This window comes from Hyposmocoma kahamanoa, unplaced genomic scaffold (genome assembly GCF_003589595.1).
Source record: "Hyposmocoma kahamanoa isolate Upper Pololo Valley unplaced genomic scaffold, ASM358959v1 100021, whole genome shotgun sequence".
Taxonomy (NCBI): Eukaryota; Metazoa; Arthropoda; class Insecta; order Lepidoptera; family Cosmopterigidae; genus Hyposmocoma; species Hyposmocoma kahamanoa.
This window is the reverse complement of record NW_020653200.1, coordinates 1,112,797-1,130,325: the sequence shown is the minus strand read 5'-3', so window position 1 is coordinate 1,130,325 and position 17,529 is coordinate 1,112,797. Positions and strand designations below refer to the sequence as shown.

General features: G+C 37.3%; 1 protein-coding gene and 2 non-coding genes across 3 annotated transcripts in view; all 3 read right to left on the bottom strand.

Annotated features, from left to right (window-relative positions):
- LOC113229000 (dynein heavy chain 5, axonemal) overlaps positions 1-14,980 on the bottom strand; it is a 127,313-nt gene extending 112,333 nt beyond the window's left edge. Inside the window, exons 1-11 of the mRNA XM_026462472.1 lie at positions 14,909-14,980; positions 14,587-14,724; positions 14,151-14,422; positions 13,737-13,834; positions 12,794-12,954; positions 12,207-12,323; positions 10,891-11,172; positions 8,451-8,775; positions 7,632-7,855; positions 6,823-6,970; positions 4,484-4,665 (exon numbers count right to left, since the gene is read on the bottom strand). Of these exons, the coding sequence (XP_026318257.1) occupies positions 4,484-4,665; positions 6,823-6,970; positions 7,632-7,855; positions 8,451-8,775; positions 10,891-11,172; positions 12,207-12,323; positions 12,794-12,954; positions 13,737-13,834; positions 14,151-14,422; positions 14,587-14,724; positions 14,909-14,980 (2,019 nt within the window). The remainder of the gene's footprint in view (positions 1-4,483; positions 4,666-6,822; positions 6,971-7,631; positions 7,856-8,450; positions 8,776-10,890; positions 11,173-12,206; positions 12,324-12,793; positions 12,955-13,736; positions 13,835-14,150; positions 14,423-14,586; positions 14,725-14,908) is intronic.
- Trnai-aau lies at positions 526-598 on the bottom strand. Its single transcript has one exon. It is a non-coding gene; the product is annotated as a tRNA-Ile (tRNA).
- Positions 3,553-3,626, bottom strand: Trnai-aau. Its single transcript has one exon. It is a non-coding gene; the product is annotated as a tRNA-Ile (tRNA).
- Positions 14,981-17,529: the final 2,549 nt, after the last annotated feature.

Genomic DNA, 17,529 nt, shown 5'->3' with positions numbered 1-17,529 from the left:
TACCTTTCAAAGCGTGATGTGTAAAAGAAAATGATCTTACTGCAGAATAGTGAAGTTAGTTCCTGTGTTTGTTTTTTTTATTTTACAGAAGGAAATGAGAATATTTATTTACACAAGTAACAACATTGACAGACTTAAATCATTACTTACTTACACCGATTGTAAATTTACATGGGTGCGACTAGGTGCTACAGGTCTGGTGGGGCTGTAATCTATAAGTTTTTTTATCTTAAAGTCAATGTCAGTAAGGTATAACAAAAAGTGATCAGATATATTTATCGAACGTGGTAGTTTATCGAGTTCAACGAGGTAGGTATAAAAATATTAGTACATACGTAACTAAAAACAGGTCAGTAAGTGAGATTAAAATAAAAAATAGCAAACGTTAAGTCTAACTCAAGCACACAGGGTTTTAAGACGGTGGCACTAGTCAAGTTATTCGCCTGTTAGCACGCTTATACAACGAAGACTTAAACTTTCAGTCAAGCGAGTTTAAAATAAAAAAAATCGGATAGCCTTGCCGTATGGCACATGAGGGAATCGAACCCACGACCTTCGTGTTATTAACACGACGCTCTTACCACTGAGCTAATGAGCCTGTGATGAACTTGGTGAATATTAGTTACGCTTTGGTGAAGTGTGTACGAAGGCAACACCCTAATATGCCTGTTATGGTACAGAAAATAAATCGTTTTTTACTTGCACGGCGCAAGGTACAAACGACGTTTCTTCACTAGGCTATCAAAATCAGCACCCGTTAGAGCAAAAGGGACAAGCTCTTATTGTTGCACTTGCTTACGCATCATTATGCAGACATACGAATGTTCAACAATCTCCCACTGGAAATGGTCTAAATATTGATTGAATTGGTTTTTTATCCAGATATAGCTAACACAAGCTCAATTTCCGATTCTACTGACAAAACGCAGAACGCAATAAACGGATATTAGCAGAGAATGACAAAATGAAGTCAGAGATTGTTGAAATTAAACCTGATCTCACGAAATGGAGTAAGAATGTTTCCGATGTAATAAAAAAAATGAGGGCACACCCTACATCAAATAATACCGTGCATATAGAGAATTTTAATATCCTATACAGAGTTATATCAGTTATAAATAGATATGTTAACAACATAAAATAAAAACTAACTTCCGAATTAGATAATTTGAGGAAAGAAATAAGTAACAAGTGTACAGGATTTTAGAAACACCACAGAAATCAATAGAGACGATACAATCTACATTGAAAAAAATTGCAGTGTTCTTTGTCGACTGTTCTACGCGTACAGGAAAAATTAGTTACTGAAATTAGCGAACGTGACCTAAGACGCAAGAATATTATTACTGATCGATTGTCCTGAACGTAGTTTTTATGACCTCTCAAGCCAGCGTTAAAATGCTAGTTTGAACACAACTCAGGGAGAAACCAGATTAGACTAAGGCTCAATCTTGCTTGCACATTCGTAGCAGCGTAGTTGAGTTCGTAGTACGCGCGAGCACGGGCAGATGGCGCTGTAGTATTGCTCGAAACTTTTTTTAAATGCCATCATTTATTTTAGTAATTTGCACACTACTTTTTGCAACCGTGCAAGTGTGTCGCAGCCCTAGTGTTAGCGTAAATAATCAACAAATTTAAATATTAAATAATTCATACACAAAAATAGGTTATACCAATGAGTGCAAGAATTTTCAAGGTTCATTATAATTTTCTAATCATTAGTTCGCTACTGCAATAAAAAATACACCTAACTTTTTCGATACAAGGTAGTATTTGATAACGATGACGAAATAACGTTCTATTTATAAATTGACTAACTAAATAACAAAAATAAAAAAACAGTGAGTGTTAAGTGGCACACGAGGGGATCGAACCCGAGACCTTAGCGTTATGTTTTCGATACTTATTCGTAACGAATAGTCAATAAATCAATTTTTGACCTTTATGGCGCAAGGTACAAACGACTCTGCTCCACGAAGTTTCCAACGTCAGCAACCCTCAGATTAAAAGAGACAGGCTTTTACTTTTAGCCTCACTCATGTGTACACGTATACAATGATATTATACTTTGTGCACGTTTAGATTAATATGAGCGATCAACCATCTTCCACTGAATGTGGCATAAATAGGTCACTTGTTCTAGAAACAAAACGTTTTTCTATATTACGATACCCTTACTCTTTTTTAGAGGTTGTTGTGGTTGGAGAAGACCCTGAAACTCTTGATTATTTATTCTGTATTTAAAATATCCAAATCACGTTAGAAGCAAATTTGAAGCATCACGCCTTAAAAAGTTCCCAGACAACTTATTACTTACAGTTTTTGCTGTGCGAATCTTGCCAGCGAATTGCTCCGGACCCTACTCCTATAATATAGAGTAAACATATCGTCGGTGTTTTGTAAAAAGGGAGAAAGCGCCCTGTCGAAACAAAATTGGGGAGCATGTCTTAGGTCTTAACGACTATTTTAAAATATGTACGTCCTGTTTTAAATTTCAGTTTCAAATATTTTGAAACGGTTGTGAAAAAGTAAAACATTTTTCGAAATGGCCCACTCGAAATGGCTCATTCTACAAAACATCGACGATATATAGATGACCGTTGGAGCATCATTCTATGATTAATATATAATTTTTTGCAGAAATAAATCATAATAGCTTAGGAATTCGAGGAGTATACTCCCTTGTTTCGCTCATAAATTTTGTAACATTTTATTTGTTGTATGATTTTGAAAATGACTTGTTGCATGTGTACAAGGAAATATTTGACTGTAAAAAGAAGTTCGTCCCTTTAAAATATTTGAAAAGAAAAGCTATTAACAGGCTTTTGTCTACGTAGCATCAAATTAGATCTTCTGAGATTCAAATGTCTTAGGTTTTCGTAATTACTGCACATTGGAAGTGTAGCTATGTATTCAGATCTCAGTAAGTAGCAGTAGAGGTCTTTGTGAAAGAGTTCATCCAGGGAAGTACTGCCTCTTGGTATCGCAAAAAAAAATCTAACTCTATTTTCAAACAAATGAACTCTTTACAGGTCCCATTGTCACCTGAGACACTATTTCATTTCTCACATTATTATTAAAATACCTGTTTCAGGGAGTCTACCCTCATTCTACCGACATGCATCCGAAACAATTATTGTCAAATAAGTAACACCTGACCCAAGTAAAAGACAATGTCAAGTATGAAGCTTCATTCGCATCATATTACTTATTTGGGACTTGGGGTATTACTACGAGGATATCTCTCCCTTACTTCGCTCATACGTGTAGTAACATGTTTACTATAAATGAAATACTTTAAATTTATTTTAAAGACTTTCTTAATCCAAGAACAATACACTTTTCAGAACATATATTGGCTTTAAGAGCATTCAGGTAAAGCTGGGAAATTGTTTGGATAAGTACTACAGTTGAGGCTAGAATTTTTCTGTTTGTTTTGTGAGGTTTAGGGCTGATCGGCTAAACTTACAGCGCGTGGCAGTTTATCGAGCTCAAAGATATGTACAAAAATTAACGGTACACACATTTTAATAACAAAAAGATAATGTGACATGGCTCATGAGGGGATCGAACCCGCGACCTTCGCGTTATTAGCACGACGCTCTAACCAACTGAGCTAATGAGCCTATGATGCAGTAAGTGAATACTAGGGTATGCTTTGGTGAAGTGTGTACGAAGGCGATGCTCTACTACCTGGCGACGCTAACAAAATTTTTGCAATGTTATTATTCTATTTTAATTTTATAAACTGGTATTTTATTTTTCCATTATGCCTTTAGCCAACGATGAACATTTCTTTTGAATGCCGCTGTGGAAACACCACGACAGAAACGGGTTCAATCCCTTTCACAGTCGTAGCAACGTAGATTACTTCGTAGTACTTGCGAGTACAGATAGAGGGCGGCGTCGTATTACTCGAACATTTCAAAGCCGAATAATTATTTTTGGCTTGAGGTGCATCAGTAGCGCTAGTAATAAGTTTATTTATTTTGTTTAGAAGGCTACACTATTAGGTGAAAACATTTTCAAAGAAATTCGTACTGCAATTAAAAATTCACTGTAACAGTTAAAATATAAGGCGATGTTCGGCTAAGATTACGCAGTGGCACCATTGACTTACAAATAAATGGACGACGGGTCTAATACAAAACCACGAAAAAAATGTCCCAAGTCAACCTATTTAAACGTAGTGACATGTAAAGGAATATGAAAAAGCTAAAACGTTGAATTTAAATTCTAATGTCATCGCAGTACTGTCTAATTTTGCTTGCTTCGCTGTCAGTCGAACAAACGAAGACTAAAGCATGAATGACGCTCTGTATACGATTTTACCGCCCTATAAGTTCGGATACTTTTTAGCGCGGACCCGACGTCTATATAATTGTAAGTCAATGAGTGGCACTGTAAATTTAAACAAGTACGTACAGTTCGTAAATAGTGATTATAAAAAGTTTTCATGCAATGAACAATAATGACTACTTACATTCTGATTCATCCAGACGGCTCTCATGGTCTCTTCGTATGTTTCAATCAACTGTTTGGTGTTGGAGTACTTCCGCATCATGTCGCCGGCAGCTGGTAAGTTACGTAACACGGGATGTGCGCACACGCTTTCCACTGTCTCGGTCATGTTGTGCATTAGACAGCGAGACCATTTTATGCGCCCTGGGAAAACAAGAAAAGTCTGACGACCAAAAAATCATTGCTGACGAACGTACAGAACCACCATTAATATGAGTAAACAAAATGAATGAATGAATGAATGAAATGAATGCGAATGAACATAGACTTTCAAATTCTCATGGGTATTCACAAATGATGATCAACTACCGAAAGAGAGTACATAGATATTTCTGTTCTTAAAGCGATAAACAAAAAGCTCTTAAGCGTTTTGCATAATAAAACGTTTCATCGTGGTAATCAATAGTCGGAATAGGGTGTTCCAAATGAGTAGATACATGTCTGTATATAGGTACAAGGCGTGATATAAAATGGTAAAAACCACCAAATGTTAATCAACTCTGATTTTGAACTCAGGATTTTCGAAAACAGTTTTACTACATCATAGGATAAAACTGTTCACTTAGAAAGCTTAAGTTGGATTTTTGCTTGTAGCTCATAAAAAAATATTCCCTTTGGTGAAAAGTTTTTTTTTAATTCTAATGTAAGTGTGCATTTGACCTCCATCTCACCTGATGGAAAGTGACGATGAGGTCGACGATGGAGCATGCACACCTACATAATGCCTATTCACTCTCGCCTTGAAAATGTTCAAGTTATAACGTTCAGGGAACAAGTCTGCAGGCAGGGAATTCCACTTCAAAGCCGTTCGCCATATAAATGTGGAAGCGTAACGCTTCGTGCGAATCTTTGGAATATCCACAACATAGGGGCGGAACCCAAGCCTACGCCTAGTGCCCCGATGATGGAAAGGGGAAGGCGGAATTAAATCGTGTAATTCCATCGCACACTCTCCGTGATATATCCTGTAAAATACCGATAAGCAGGCAACTTTACGGCTATGTTCAAGGCTCTGCAGCTTCGCCTCTACTAATTCCGAGTCACCTATAAGGCTCTTGACACGCTTGTCAATTGAATCCAACGTGGCCAGTTGATATGTAGCAGACCCATCCCAAAGGTGGCAGCAGTACTCCATACACGATCGGACGGTGCGTGATTATAACTGAAGCAACTGTCCCGGTGTGAAATAACGCCTCACCCTGGAAAGGATGCCAAGCTTCTAGGCTGCATTTTTGGCTATGGATTCAATGTATCTGCCGAAGTTCAGATTGGACGATAGGTCCATTCCAAGTAGCTGGAGACGGTCGGCTATTGATATGGATATATCACGAAAAGTCGGAGTCAGCTCAAAGGGACTCCGTTTAGTGGAGAACAGACACGCCTGCGTTTTGGTAGCGTTAAATCTAAACGGCTATCCATGGACTCTCGACAAGACGGGATTTCATCTCCTGTGATCCTTGCATTGGTCAAGTACCTATCCACAACTGTACTGTCACAGCATACGCAAAGGTACCTGGAATCAACATATCATTGATATGCAACAGAAAGAGAGTTGCAGACAGTACGGAGCCCTGAGGAACTCCGCCTCTATCTATCTATCGCCCGTTGTTCGGAAGAGAAGCCTTCTAAGACCACTCGAATGGAACGTTCACTCAAGAAATCCGTTACTTATCTTCTGTGTTTTACAAGGCGCTACTAGAATTACTTTAAAATCTAACGTGTACTTCCTAGGTGAGTACTTTTATCTCAATGTGGAGTAAAACTATTTTACGAAATCCGGAATTCGAAAAAGTTAGTAATTAATATTTGGTGGTCAAAGTCAAAGTCCTGCTGCTGACCTTCCTGAAATGAACGAGCAAGAAACACTAGGGATAGCTTTTTTCAAATAAACTTGAATGCATTTTGAATTATAATTGTGTGGAATCTAGACCCATGTTGTCTTTCCATACATCTGTATCTAACACATACTCTTCAATTTTGTAATATGACTTTTCAATTAAAATACTTTTAGTGTAAATTTTAAACCACTCTATGCATTCCTTTTACACCCTATTCCGAACATTAGTGGTAACAAATCTGTAACTAGTGAAAATAAAATTATTTCTTAAAAAAACCTATTAATCACTTGATTGTGTATATATCCCGAATTATTTAAATACACACACATTGCAAATTTTGTCGTGTTCCTGGGGTTTTGATAATTTCATGTAAATTAACCTTTTCAACTTGATAAAACATTGATGCGTGACGAAACATAATGTTTCAAACTAAACTGTCATCTCCCAAATAACGATATCTCACCAGCTACCGGAGAGTAGTTCCTGGGCAAAGGAGGATCTTCCCTCTGTTTCTTGAACATTTTCGTGATCTTATCCACTTCTTTTTCGCAGTATTTCAGGACACGATCGTATTTCTCGTTTAGTTTTGTTATTTGGATCTTTTCACTAACCTGCAACAGTAATTAACCTCAGACCTCGTGTCAGTTTTAGGAACACTTACTGACTTAATTTTAAACGAGAGCGGCCGATTGGTCTTTAGCAAGGACAGTTATTTTTATCATCATCATCATTTCAGCCAAAAGATATCCACTGCTGAATATAGGCTTCCCCCAAAAAATGCCACAACGACCTGTCCTGCGCCACTTGCATCCAGCGGATTACCGCAGCCTTCACCAGGTCATCAGTCCACCTCGTGTGTGGTCTGCCCACGGTGCGCCTTCCGGTACGTAGTCGCCATTCGAGAACTCTTCAGCTCCATCGGCCATCTGTCCTGCGAGCAATGTACCCTGCCCACTGCGTCTTAAGTTTTGCAATTCTTTGGGCAATGTCGGTTACTCTGGTTCCCTTCCGCATATCCTCATTACTGATTCGATTTCACAACGAAACTCCGAACGTAGCCCTTTGAGCAATCTTGAGAATTCTTATGGGGTTTCAGTTCTTTTTGCGAATTTAAATTTATTTGACAAACATAGATATTTGGCAAATGCTATTCGTTGTGAAATGTGGACAGCCGTTTTTTGGGAGATTCTGTTTGTGCCAGTGAAGAGCAGTGGAAAATATCATACACGATATTTATCTCAATAACATTATAAAATACAAAATCACTGATACCTTTTCAAATCTGGTCAAAAATTTAATCCCCTGAGGAGTTTCCCAAACGCTAGAGAAATTAGCTTCTATAGTGTTCCCGATTGTCTCTTTCAACGTATTTGTTTTCTCTTCAAAGATCTGATAGTCTTGATCAAATTCATTGTTGCGATAGTCAAGATAATCATACTGGCATGTTATAACCGCTTTTTTTGCTTCGTCAAACGTATGAATTGCTTCCTCCAAGTCTGTAACGAAAATTTCACATTTCACAGGTCCACAGCCCTATCGAGTGCAGAAGCAACAACATTTTACTCAAAATTATCACTTACACGCGAACCTATAGGGCTAGCAGGACAGAGCGCGACTTGCGCGAGAGCGACGTGGACGCGAGAAATATTGTCAAGCGCAGGCCACACCGGCTACCATATTATTATATCTATTCCTACTTCGATTCACACCGCGAACTAAGCTAACCGAGCTAATTAAACTAAGACAACTGTCCCGCTAAACTATGTAAAATATGTCGCCCTTCTGCCGTCCTTCTGTCGCACGTATCCAAAGTGTGTGTAGCACGAATTGACCCAGTAGCACGTCACTACGTATTTTCTTATCTTTGCATGCAACTACGTGTGCTAAGTTAGCTTAGGTTCGTTCGCGCTGTGGCCTGCGCTTTATTATCTATTAGAGAATAGCAGTATCTGGCGCTTTATGTCACTCTCGCGCAAGTAGCGCCCTGTTGTGCTAGGACTACTGAACCGCAGTTCTCCTTTCCACTTTTGCGGTCCTTATAAATTCGCTCGTCAGTGTAACTTAATAAAGCACAAATGTAACGTCGCCTACCTTCTCCAAGCAACAGCCCTTCCATTCTCTTTGCAAATAGATGATTATAATCGTCCATCAAGTCGAACATCGCTATAATTTTGTGCAGTCTCTTGCAAAACGTGTCGAACTTCCCAAACACGTAATTTTCAGAAAAATTAAACTGCTCAGTGTTCGGCAAAAATGGTTGGTTTTTAACAAAAAGATATGTTTCTCTGTACGTCTTATTCAAGTTGATACAGTGAGTCAGTCTATCGCGAACTAAAGACCTCTCTTGCGACCAGATTGTCTCTTTGAAACGACACGTTATGTACTGTTTGCACGTTTCTATCATTTGATTCGTTATCTGCAAAAGAAGAAATGAAGCGATCCGACACCTTTATAAACAATTACCGGATAAAGGAACTGAAATCTCTTGTATTTCTTGATATATTATAATCTAAAAGTTAACACAATAGAGCATAACTTCATTAACAACTCAATTTTTAAGTTTCTTTAGCAGGAAGGTCATATTTGTTATTCATATCTCAGTTATTTGTCAAAACACAAGCTGTGTAGAAGTTAAATATATAACAAAATACAAACACGTAGAAGGCATATTGTATATTTTCTCACGTGCACTTGAGCAGCTTGGTGTATACTGTTTTTTTAATAACATCAAATGATTAATATAAATAAGTCAGTCGATAATTTAAAGGTGATAGTAATTTAGAATAATAATAATAATAATAATTTATTTCAGGCAATTTGGCCCATATTTGTTCGTTAGATTAATTTAACTTAACTTTAAATTTAACTGCCTCTGTGGTCCACCGATTACCATGCCGTACTGCCACGCAGAGGTTCCAGCCTCGGGGTCGGGAGAAATATTTGTATGGCCTACATTTATTTCTCTCGTAGTTGGGTGTAATTTGTGGTTGACTATGTGTGTGTTCATGGCACTCGCGACACAGGGTTTCTCTAGAGCGGGGCTATGTTGAGTGTGTGCGTTATTATTATTATTAATTACAATAAACTGGTGAAAACATTTTGTAAATTAAAGATAAAAGTTGAATTTAAAAAATGAAATAATAATGGACGTCGAGTTGCGGATACCAGCCCGTTACACAAAGTACCAAGTAATAATACAAATAAAATAACTAAAATGAAATATTATAAACAAAATTAAAATTCAAAGCATTAATAAAGAAATAAAAATAACTATGTTACCTACTTAATAAAGCGGGATGCACTGGCATGCAGCTGCAACCACCTGCACCGACCACAGTGCAGAATTTAAGTGAATAGGCATTTTTTTGACTATCCAAGGAAATATAACACTCATACTCATATGTTCATAAATTATAAATGTTTGTAAGTTCCCTCACAAAACGACTACATATAGTTGTAAAATTTATTTATTATTATAAATTGTACTTATCGCATACCGATTTCAACAGTGACACAATTTAAAAATGGCAAACGTGTCAAGTGAAAAAGTAACGGTTATGTTTTTGAATAAACACCTACCGATTTGAATAATACCGTTCAGTTATAAAAAGTAATAATTTAGTGTTAACTTCAGACTAAGTATAATGTAGCCACATCTTTTTTTCACCGAAACGTCGACGGATTTCTGCATACGCACTTAACAAAACCTAGAAATTATATTTTTTTAATTGTGACGCTGTTAAACCCTATGCATTACTTATTTTACTAGCAGTGTGAAAGAATTTATTCTCAGTAACAACGCCACCTATTTCTGCTGTCACGCTGTAATGTGAACAGTACTATGTTCAGGTTATGAAGGGGGTTCTGGTGAAATTACAGGCATATGGGACTTATCAACTTATGTCTCAGGGCGATGGACCAAATGGCAGTGTCCCTCAGATTTTTGCGACTTAAAACTCTTATTACCAGGCGCACGATTTGTACGCCGACGCTTAATATAAAAAATAGTACTTTATATGGCTGTTACATAATGAAAACTGAGAGTTTATTATGCATACAAACATCTCACGAGTGTTTTAATGTCTAATTATGTACAGTTACATACACTGCTTTATCTACACACATATTATAAGCTGACGAAATGGCGGCAAATAAAAACTTTTCTCACGCATGTCACACAACCGTAGTTTTTATTTTTAGTTCATAGACAAACTAGAATCGGCTCCAACTATCATATCGTTCGATATCAAGTAACGTGGGAAATTGTCAAAATTGTTTCGAATAAAACTTCATCTCGACTGATGTTAGTATTGAGGTCCAATCAAATTGTTTTGTTTATCAGAGATGTTCGAAATTTGAATGTAATAATAACATCGAATTTGGAGTTATTACGAAACAATAATAACATTTTCACAGATAAGAAATTTGTTCTAACAATATAGTTTACTTTTATGCTGGTCGTAATATCCGGTTTTTAACACATTATAGAGAGTTGATGATATGAGTGTAGATAAAAAATATTTATACGTACTTTCACCATAAGCGAAGAAATCCTCTCGGAAGTGTTATAAAACTGTGACACACTATGTATCAATCTCACAGTCTGCAACAGGCTCAGTATTGAATCTTTTATTCTCACCGGATCGTCTAAATACAAGGAATGACAACATTTCTCCATGGCCTGTATGAATTTGGCATTGTCTTTGGCTTCGTTGTAGCAGAAAGTGATCTTATGATCTGTGTCACGCCAGAAGCGAATTACTTTAGAGTTGGCTAGCTGGAGACACGTTAGCGTGAGCTGTACTTCGTTGTCCTGTAAATTATAACTTTTGTCATTTTTATATACTTTGTTGATTTTAGGCGTTTGATGATGAAACCTCATCACGGGCTGAGTACTATAGCATGAGACGTAGCTCTGGTAGCGTAGCGGGAGCTTTATAAATATAAACTGGGATTATCTTCACTAATAGATATTTATTACGTATTTTACATATTGGCTCATGGAAGCTTCTTCTTCCTGGAGATTTTTTCCTTCTTCAGAGATTTTTCAAAAATAAAATATAAAAAACTTTCGACATCGGAATTCTTACTTAGGGCGACAGTATACCATTTTGAAGCGCCACCACCATTTATATTCAAAAAGTATCTCTCGCTACGCTACTTATATTATATAGTACTTCAGTGTTGACCAAATCTTCCCCCTCCTCTTTCCATCATCGGGAGAATAGACGTAGGCTGGAGTTCCACCCCTACGTTGCGAATATTCCAAGGATTCGCATGATGCGTCAGGATTACTTATTTATATAGCGAACGGCTATGTGCATGAATAGGCATTATTCAGGTGTGTACGCTCCATCATCGACCTCATTGTCTCTTTCCATCAAGTTAGATGGAGGTCAAATGCGCACTTAATGTTTTAACAAAAAGAAACAATTCGGAGCTGAACTGGTTAAAAAGTTTCAATTTAAAAATACATAATCATACACATAAGATAATCATTAAATTCCCTCGCCCAATACATATTCCTAACTATATCATAATCCAAACCCTAACTTTTAAAACATGCTACTATTCTAGATCACGTTTTTGCTCTTTAGGCGTGTAATGAGAAATTAGTAATACATTTCCGCGAAAGCTCTGAAAGGACGACTTACTTTTCATGCTCTCCTGGTAAATTATTCGCAGCAAAATGCGTAACTGGCTTTTTCAATATCACGATATACTTTTAACTAACCTTTTGAAGGAATGTTCTTTACGTGCGCGTATTTTTATTGAGTCAGCATTAATAAGTACGTAAGGTAAATTATTTTTCAAAAAACACTATATATAATATACAAAATCACTTGCCTGCAAGTAAGAGACGAGTTGCGAGAACTGAGCTCCACGTTTCTTCCAGTACTCAAGCTCATCCTGGGGCCCACTAGAATCCACTTCCCGGCGTAGCTGTTCGCTCTCGCTTAAAATCTACAAATAAATACAAATTATAGTACAACGATTTTCTTAATGTTTATCTCTACCTGACTTTAGTAGCTACAATAAAAATCTGACATGACCAAGAGATATTACGAAAATAATTGTACTGTACTTCAAAGTACATTGGTTGTATATACCTATACACATAAGGAAGAACACATATGAAAGTTATGATCACTTTCACGCATTCTTCAATATTGACTGGTCATCAGAATTCATCGAAATACATTACCCTCTTCCAGATTGCGCTTGCGCTTGATTGTTCAATAACGCATCCTTTTATGATCTTTTAGAATAACAAACCTGTTAATTTATAATTACAATTTCTTACAATAAATGTATCAATTAATGATTTGGGAGACGAATTTTATGTTTCTTTAATTTATACTCCCAAGTTCAAGATACCATTTTGAAATTCTGTGTTGATAAATAATAAGGCGGCAAAAAAAATATTGAAATACCTCCATCACTTTCTTGATCCATTCGTTAACCCTCTCCTCGAGCATAGTAATAGTGGTAGGGTTCTTAGTCATTTCCTTCAGTTGGATGGGGTCCTGGACGTCAGTCATCAAAATCTGTCCATCGTCGAATAGATTCACTTGGTTGCATACTTCCTCACACACTATAATTGTTGACAAATAATACACAATGAATATAATGTGGTAGAGCTCCTTGTGAAAGAGTTCTTATTAAAAGACTACTTATTACTACCTTACTTATTTTTATCGCCAAACAGTAATGTCAACATTACCGTGTTCCGGTTTCGAAAGGTAAGGGTGCTGGCGTAATTAAAGGCACATGAGACTTGTCAACTTATGTCTCAGGGCGACGGGGGCAGTGGCAGTGTCCCTCAGATTTAAAGCTCTGAGTGGCATTGCAACTGTTATGGACAGGCGTATTAGTTACCATCAGGTGCACGAGTTGTTCACGTCGCTTTAATGTACCAAATCTATGTTCAGACCACGTTTAGACCCAACTTTGTAGATGGCGTTAATAATAATCAAAGAGATATATTTAAGTATGTAGTGAAAGTTCCATCTAATCGAGATTGCCTTGCTTAATATTTTATAGACAAGTATGAATTGTATTAAAACGTTGTGGCTTTGTTCATGACACATAGTTAAACTTACACATAAATTTCAATAATCTTTTTTCATCGATTTTGATTAAAATACACTTTTTTAGTTAGTACACTACTGTATTAACAGTGCGATATAATGTAGTATGCACTTGACATATATGTCGCGACAAAGAAACATTTCTCAATTAAACAAAAATAAAAATGGACAAAAAGATTAAAGCTGTGTAATGTCTCACCTTTTAAAGCACTGCAAAAAGATCTCAGTCCAGGCAATAGCTGATTCTTGACAATAGGGAATCGCGTCTCGTCCTCTTCACCGTCGCTGCTCGGGTGCGCCAGGGCACTCATATACACGTGCTCCATGACTCGTTCTATCGCCGTCACGAGACCAACTTTCTCAGCGTTCAAAACTCCGCAAAATCTAAAACACAAACGTTACGTTGCTAATTCTGAAGTATGTACAGGGTCAAGAACACGTAAAACTTGACATTAAAGATTTAAATTCAACTCCATGCAGCTTACGACAAGAACGGTCCAAAGTTCAAAGCCTGTTGTGCTGTTGACTGTACTTTGTTTCATGGCAGTTTAAATAATTATGAAGTAATGGAGTTTTAGGATTTGTAAGAAAAAGTTTAAAGAATTTGTCAAGCAAAGCAGTGCGACGCAACATATCACATGCTGTCACTATTTTCTTAAACGATGAGAATATAAAACGTAAACTCAGAGTCATCACTTACAAATCTTTGTGGAATCCTTCCTCAGGCAATTGTTTGCTGACATTTATTCTGAACATGTAGATACATATCCCAGTGAACCTCACATCCCAGCCATCTGATAGGAAAAGTTTCTTCTTGAGAGTAACTTGAGGCGGCGGCTGTTTACCCTGCCCTTGTTGTCTTGGCTTGGTGCCTTCGACGGGAGGTCGTTGTTCAACCTCTTCCACGTCTTGGTAGTACCAAAGGAGCTTGTTCCTCATGTGTGGTAGAAACAGCTGATTGATATCGTCGAGCTATTTTGTACATATGTATAATAATAAATAATCTTTTAGTAAAATGAGGTTTACAAGGATATAGAGAGTATAAAGAAATAAAATAGTGTATGTATACAGTACTTGAAAATTGGACAATGTGGCCTTCTAGCGCGAGGCGGCTTAATTAATATTAGAATTCTCACCATGTTTCCCTCGAAAACGTGATCCATGATAGCGTGTCTTGGGAGGCCGGTACCATCGATGAGCAGCTGGAAGGTGAACTCCAGCCGGGGGTCCATCTCCCCCCGCCTTGCCTTGCGCTCGCATTCTTCCCGTCGTTTCTGTTAACAACAGGATCTTTTGAATGACGTCTCACGTTTTAATGCACTGATTACTTAGACCGCTTAGTCGATAATGGATGGATAATATAGATTACCACATACATTTAGCTGGGCGAATTGAAAATTTGTAAATTTATACACATTGTAAGAAACATGACAATTTCAAATAAAATAAACTCTCGACCTGAAGTATATCCATAACATCTTCCTCCTCCTCCTCCTCACTGGACCCTGCTTTCATTGCACACACAAACATTATGCGAACCTTGGTCAACTATCTACCGATGAAAAACACAAAGAATTGCTGCGGATGTGCGAAATTAAATATCACTGTCCTGGTACGTCGCCAGTAGGCGACAATCTGTCGTGCTACTTCGACAGTGATTTCCACTGCAAATGTTCCAGTGTTAGCAGCCAAAATACCATTGAAAGCCGTTTATGTTTCACAATGCCACTGAACATGCCAGGGTAGAGAAGCCGTGTACCGAACTTTTGCAGTTTGCATGCTTTCCATGTACTTTATTTCTTTTAAAGGTATACGACATTTCTTTGTAAGTTTTTGCAATTTCAAACTCTAGTTTTCTTTTTGACTCCAAATTCTTTTACGTTATGCGTATGCTCTCGGTTTGATATTGGCATTACATAATAATAATATTCGTTAATTTGTTTAACATGTTTAGAAAATTATGATTGTGAGTATGGACAAATTCTCCAGATAGATACTAATGCAATTAGTTTTCATCACTATATTTTTCTGTCCATTAAACACGTTTTTCAACAACTTTTTTAATTGCATTTTTTCAATATATTTTCCGTTCATTAATTTAACAAAGCTTTGCGCTGTGCAGGTACGAACAGATACCGTGGAACTATCGCGCGACAGAACAACAATGGTGAACCCATAGTTATAATATGCAAATTAAACGGACAAGCAGGGGGTGTGATTATAAAACGGGGCACCCTACATAGGGTATTCAGCCCCCTAAAAAGCGGGTGGTACAACGTCGCACTTGGCGCTGCTAACGCCGTCACGCAAAGTCCTGTTATAACTGACAGTTATCAAACAACCTTGAAGTACAGACCTAACTTTACGCGACTTCAAAAATGTTTGTATACCTATTACTGTTAACGTCGCCAGTTAAATAAAAACTAACTCGATTTGGTAATAGAAACAGCGTACAAAAAAGAGAATCGAAGGCCCAGCATTCGCGACGTCCAAAGAGGCGCAAACAACTATTACTTGCTAATAACTCCACGCAAGAAAGAAAATAGTAATGTCGTCTGTGCATAACTCCATAACTCCGAATGTGTCAATTTTAATGATTTTTTAAATAATCTTCAGAGATCATTATTAGGGACGGCATAACCTTGTAGGTAAAAAATCAAACAGCGTATTTCAGGCAGATTTTTTCGTCAATTATGGCCCTCTTTTACCGGTTTCAAATAAGGAGATCCTCAAATTTTTTTGTGTTTATTTATTTTACGCGATTATTTCGAGTTGAGAACCGACGTCAATGATTCATTTTTGTTGGAAAGAAGGTACCTCATTAGTAGTCCTATTTTATATTGAGGACAATATTCTACCGGTTTTAATTTTTTTTATGACACTAATGATGAGACGAACACGCCTGTCCACAACAGTTGCAGTGTCACTCAGAGCTTTAAATCACAAAGATTTGAGGTGAACTGCTACTTCGCCCGTCACACTGAGGCATAAGTTGATAAGTCCCATGTGCCTGTAATTTCACCAGCACCCTTAACCCTTCAAAACCGGAACGCAGTAATGCTCATATTACTGCTTGACGGCAGAAGGTAAGGTGGCAATACTTCCCTGGACGAATTCTTTCACAAGGAGCTCTAATGCTATTAAAGGTTGACTCTCAAGGTTGGCAAATTAAGGGATGAATCCATACCGGAATTTCACTCAATTACCGTCAACCGTTAAACTTGGGATATAAATGTAATTAAATAGAATGTTATTGTAACCTAGATCTGACCTGATGATGGAAATAGCAAGACAGGTGAGAAGATACCTTGTAATTAAATTTTTATTGATTTGATATTCAATTATTTTTTGTGAAATTACTCCACTAGTTTGTTATAATTATTAATACAAAGATCGAACACTCAGAAAAAACACTCAGAAAAAATTCCTTCGAGCCGGTTGGATTCGAACCGACGTCTTCTTGCATACCGTGTCAGACGCTATACCAACTAAGTCACGGAACGAACCAACGGACCTCACGAATTTTTCTATGTGGTGATAAATCTGTCATTGACGTTACGACTAAAAAGTCGTTGAAAGACCAAGTACAAAGACACGACTCAAGCACATAGAAAAATTCGTGAGGTCCGTTGGTTCGTTCCGTGGCTTAGTTGGTATAGCGTCTGCCACGGTATGCAAGAAGACGTCGGTTCGAATCCGACCGGGTCGAAGGAATTTTTTCTGAGTGTTTTTTCTGAGTGTTCGATCTTTGTATTAATAATTATAAGATACCTTGTGTTTGGGCTCATATGATTGGTTTTGCCGAGTGCTTCCATTATCGTCGAGGAGACCGTGATAACGAACACAACTAAAGCAAAGCAGATAAGCTAACTTTAGAGATCGTTTTTTTTTTTTTTCATAAAACTACAAGCCTTTAATGAGATTGCTAAATCGCTCAGAGAAAGTCTTGAACGCTAAAATCTACAATATTACTATTCCCATACACAATTTATTCTAATAAATTTTAGTGTGTTATTTTCCTTTTTGCTTTATCTTTCTTTATTCTTTGTACTTTCCTTTTTCTTTTTACTTTCAACTGC